The 4,822-nt window shown below is 46.8% G+C and overlaps 1 protein-coding gene across 2 annotated transcripts; it reads right to left on the minus strand.

The window, feature by feature from the left end:
- Positions 1–346: 346 nt before the first annotated feature.
- LOC127296766 (monooxygenase 2) lies at positions 347–2,281 on the minus strand. 2 transcript variants are annotated; one of them, XM_051326977.2, is made up of 4 exons: positions 2,060–2,279; positions 1,698–1,913; positions 1,144–1,547; positions 347–1,032 (listed from the first exon to the last, which is right to left on the minus strand). In XM_051326977.2, exons 1-4 carry the CDS (start codon positions 2,149–2,151, stop codon positions 506–508), a joined length of 1,239 nt encoding a protein of 412 aa, XP_051182937.1. In that variant the 5' UTR covers positions 2,152–2,279; the 3' UTR covers positions 347–505. The 2 variants fall into 2 exon arrangements, with proteins under 2 accessions (XP_051182937.1, XP_051182936.1); XM_051326976.2 differs by having other exon boundaries at positions 347–1,547; positions 2,060–2,281.
- Between the last annotated feature and the right edge of the window lie 2,541 nt (positions 2,282–4,822).

A 4,822-nucleotide genomic window follows, 5' to 3' on the forward strand; every position in this document is an offset into this window, starting at 1 on the left:
GACATGCATCATATCCTTCCACAAAGGAGAATCCCTGTTTCTATGCTTAGCCCACTGAATCCCTGCATCACCGAGATACTTTTTTCTCATGAAAAGTTGCCAAGGTCCCTCCTCATTCTCTAGCTTCCACCACCACTTACACATCAGGCTTATATTGAATTTGTGCAAATCTTTTACCCCCAGACCTCCTTTACTTTTGGGCTTACATATCCATCTCCACTTAACAAAGTGGTATTTTCTTTTGTTTGCATCACCAGCCCAGAAAAATGCCCTAATAGGTTTTTTAATTAAGTTCTATACCAACTGGCTGTAATATAGGATGGGATTTGCTAGTTTTCATTTGAGATGCTCAATTAAGTTCTATACCATTCGATTTATATCATAATTTATGTTACTCATCAGTTACAACTAAAATTTGATAACATCATTTAACTGAGAACTAAGTTAATTGTCAGATAATCACACCCATATATGATCAGCAAATTAGCCACAGGCCCAACATGCTTCAGAGCGTGCCACAGTCGTAGTCCGCCATTCTCAGCAGACTTCTCGCGAGCGCTCCAGCCAGGACCTTCTCCCGCAGAAAGCTGACAATCGCACCGTCACTCTGCTGTACGAAGCCCACCATGTAGGCGGTCCCGACAAGGCATATGCTCCTCCACCGCCTTAACCCGGCATACTTGCACAGAGCCGACTCAATCCTCTCCTCCTCCGTGCCAGCCTCACTCTCGGCGACCACTGCCTCGCCGAGGCATCGCGCCAAGACGACGCCGTCCTCCAGCGCCGAGCAGCCGCCCTGCCCTAGGTCCGGCGTCATCGGGTGCAGAGCATCGCCGGCGACGCACACGTTCCCCTTGCTGATGCTCGCGAAGACGAGCGAGAGTGGCGACCGGAACTGAAGACGCGCGGCGGACGCGTCGCTCACCTCGCTCCTCTCGACCACCTCCTGCGCCTCCGCGGGCACCTTGGAGCTCCTCAGGCTGTTCAGCACGTACTGCTTCATGGTGGCGGCGCTCTCGTCGACACCCTTGTCTGCACTTAGGTCGACTACACATGAATGCTTGGACATTTCGATCGAATCTATCCATTGAGAGATGAGAATGAAGTGCAGATGATGCCCTGCCACTAAAACATTTATCTGACCGTTTTGGGAGGGGCACCAGGTGTAGAACCAGTAGACGTCGGTTTCGTCGCAGGGCACGAAGCCGAAACGGAAGCCCTGGCCGATGAACTGCAGGAACTCAGGCTGGAAACCGTGGCCGCCGTCAGGGTAACGCGCAAGGCCTCTGGTTGCCAGGCGCCCCGAGTAGGACGGCTTCGCGAGCCCTAGCCATCTCGCCACCACGGAGTTGACGCCGTCGCATCCGATCAGTACCTTTGCCCTGAGAGTTGAGCCGTCCGCGAGATGGAGGACCTTGGTGTGGCTGCCGACGTCGTGGTCGATGGCGACGATCTTGGAGGAGTACCGGATGGTGCCTGGTGGCAGCTCTTCCTCCATGGCCCGTAGCAGCAGGTCACGCCTCACGCGGCAGGTCTCATGGGGTCCTCTGCACCATCCCAAATTCCCAATATCAAGTCAGTTTCTTAATTCAGTAAGATTCAGTTCACCTATCACGATGGATGAATTTTGTTATCCTTCTCATTCAAATTGAGATTCAGTTCAAGTCACCCGATCGACGAATTTGCTATCTCCTCACCCGTTCTCCTGCGCCGTGAAGTCCAGCTCGTGCGCAATCTCTCCTGTGGACGAAGAGAAGACACGCAGCCCCTGGATGTGGAGGTGGAGCTTCCTGATCTTGTCGCCCACCCCGAGGGCGTCGAGCGCGCGGAAGGCGTTCCTCCACGTCGTGATGGCGTACCCGGACGCCCGCAGCGCCGGCGACGACTCCAGCACTACGCTACGAATCCCTTTTCTGCACCACGCAAAATTCCCCGATCATATCAGTGTTCGCTGCGATTGACACCTTGAACGAAGCAACCGACAGGGGGCGCGATTTCCTGTCTTACGGATGACGCTAGCGGATGATCAAAGACATGGGGCGTGCCGTGCATACTGTACCTGTATAGTCCCAGAGACACGGCGAGGCCGGCGGGGCCGGCGCCCACGACGATGATGTGCTCGGCCTCGGCGGCGCTCTCGCCTTGTTGCATGCTGCCTACTGTGTCGCAGCAGTATCCAAACAGAGGAGGAGCAGTGCACGGGCTATGCTATTGCCATCTAGTCATGTGTCATCTAGGCGGGCGAGGGAAATAACACGTCAGGAACAGACTATGGCGTCGAATTGCATGGATGGAGAAGGAAACATCTTCCACTTGTGATGTCACTGCTGATGTTTTCCTGATGTGGGCACGGCGAGCCCGGTCCTCAGTTTGGTGTTGAGTCCAACACACAAGTCACTGGCAAAATAGTCCACGACATGCTGCAGAAGAGACAGTAATTCACTCACCATTCACTTAGCATCAACCTCTATGACGTAAACATGGAGTTGTAAATTGTGTGCGTAGATGGGTAACGGAAGCAACAAAAACAACCAAGACTTTCACGGCCATTTCAGCGAACACCCTGTGCGCGTGTAAGAAAACAGAACCATACCATGAAACCCACAAGCATGAGGCCTTACAATTTTCACCGCAGTAATATGCTTGCAAGGGCAACATACTAAAACGTCAATACCCCAGCGTAATCATCAACCTAAGAACGCAATGTCATGCCTCCGTGTCAACGTGACCTACCAAATGATACCAAACGTAAGCGTCAGGTTCGATGGCAAGCAAGAACTTGAGCAACAACAAATATAACAAGAAAACTACCAAATCAAGGAGGAGGGACACAACAACTTACATGGAACCCCTTCTGAAGAAGAAGAAGAAAAAGCCTAGGGTAGCGACGAGCAATCTTCTACTATGGGACCACCCGAATAAGAACTTTTAGAAGAAAATGAAGGAGGGGAAAGAAATCCCCTGTGACGACCCAAAAGACCAAATTGACACCATATTGAGGATTTTTTTTACGTTGAATTGATACACCTACCAGTTCACCCAATAGTGTTGATTAATCGAGAAATGTTAATACCGTCAACATAGGTGCGCAGAGATGTACTAGCCCATCCTTACCATTAGGGCTATGCCTCGGTTCACCAATCCCAAATTTTGTCACTCAATGGAGGTGGATATGACGGATCAAGCACAACACACACTCTCCGCTAAGCTGACGCCGACCAAAAAAACTCAACCCTCTCTCCACTTGCTCAAGTTATCCGTTGCTCCATTTCGAAAAAAAGTTATCTGTTGCATGATAAATGACCCAAAAATGGCTTCCAAATGGTGAAATAGTAGTTGCACTTTATCATACAATCTTCTCCATGGATTTCTAAATGTGTTGCCTTCCTAAAAAGAGTTTTACCATTTAAGTTGTAAGTAAAAGTAAATCATTTTGAAAGGTCAACTATCAACGTCTTGAAAATTTACTATCCCAGATACTTGCAATTGCAAAGCATGTACATAAAATGTTTGTAATAACTACTTTCGAAATATATAGGACCTTGTTGAATTATACTATAAACATGGTTAGGTAGAACTTAATTTGGTTTTTCAATGTTGTCATTGTGCTAAAACCGACCAGATACTAGCTCTAAGTAGTAGCTTCGATCGAAGATGATGGAGTTAATTGGGAAGTAGCTTTGAAATATCAAGCACAATTAAGAACCCAAATGACCGGTGAACCACCGTCTACTCGTACCCAAGACCATTGGAAAAGGTGCCTCTAGGGAGGATCAGTGACTCCACCAATAACTTAAAGCTAATGCATCTAAGGAAACAATACCAAGAGTGTCTACTAGCATGGTAACTTTACACGCAATTTTCTTAATGTCGATCGATCCACCAACCTTTGGGCCCGTTCTCCTCTTGGCACCACTAAATCAAAACAGACACCTTTAGACGTCACTAGGATCACAAAACCTGGCCCCCATGGCATGACATTGATCCTGAACATGGCGGACCTAATCCCTCCAGGCTATGCAGACGTCCAGGTTTGATGACAGCACAACAACATACCTTCAGGTTTTTGTATTGTTTTTTTAAAAAAAATACTACCTCCTTTCCAAAATATAAGCTAGCATCCTAGAGAACTGAGTGTTAACTCAATGGCAAGACTCGCGAGTGCGCAACCAGCTCATCCGCGTTCGATATCCAAGAAAACCAAATTAAACAAGTTTTATCTAACATGTATAAATCCGCTGAGAGATCTCATCGTCTATCTAACATTGTATAGTCAAGAGAGAGAAACGTCCCCGTTGTCAACGTAATAGCATCGTAACTTAACCAAAATGCTAGTCTTTTTGGGAGATCTACCGCTGCGGTTATACCATTTATAGGCTAAATGAGAAAAAACTGCTAATAGCCGGCTATAGCTTTATTTAGCCCCTAATTATCCTCTAAGTTAGCTGCTAAATCTTTTGTATTTTAAATTTCTCTTCTTTTTTCTTTCTTTATTTCTTGTTTTCTGAAATTTGCGTTCAAGACGATTAGATAAAAGTTGTGAATTGAATACTTGTTTGGCTTGAATAGCTGCAAAATTGTCTCACGGATAATGTTTGAATCATAGTTTCTCTTTTTTGGTCAGATATGACTGAAATATATCAATTTTTTTTTAAAAAAAGCTACATGGAATAGCCCGCTATAATCCGGTTATAGCCTTTCATAGCCTTAAAAAATGTCGTGGCTAAGATAGCCGGCTATTTTAAACTATGATCGTAACCATTTTGGTTTGAAGTTTGTAGCCGCATTGATATACAAAAATCCACTATTGATCATGAACGAG

The sequence above is a fragment of the Lolium perenne genome, chromosome 4 (assembly GCF_019359855.2).
Source record: "Lolium perenne isolate Kyuss_39 chromosome 4, Kyuss_2.0, whole genome shotgun sequence".
In the NCBI taxonomy this organism is placed as follows: Eukaryota; Viridiplantae; Streptophyta; class Magnoliopsida; order Poales; family Poaceae; genus Lolium; species Lolium perenne.

Excerpts from the sequence above, each read along its gene's own strand:
- LOC127296766 (XM_051326976.2), bottom strand. The coding sequence starts at position 2,151 with ATGCAACAAGGCGAGAGCGCCGCCGAGGCCGAGCACATCATCGTCGTG. Across the intron at positions 1,914-2,059 it reads GTGTCTCTGGGACTATACAG|AAAAGGGATTCGTAGCGTAG; the intron begins GTACAGTATGCA and ends TGCGTGGTGCAG. Across the intron at positions 1,548-1,697 it reads TTCACGGCGCAGGAGAACGG|AGGACCCCATGAGACCTGCC; the intron begins GTGAGGAGATAG and ends GGGATGGTGCAG.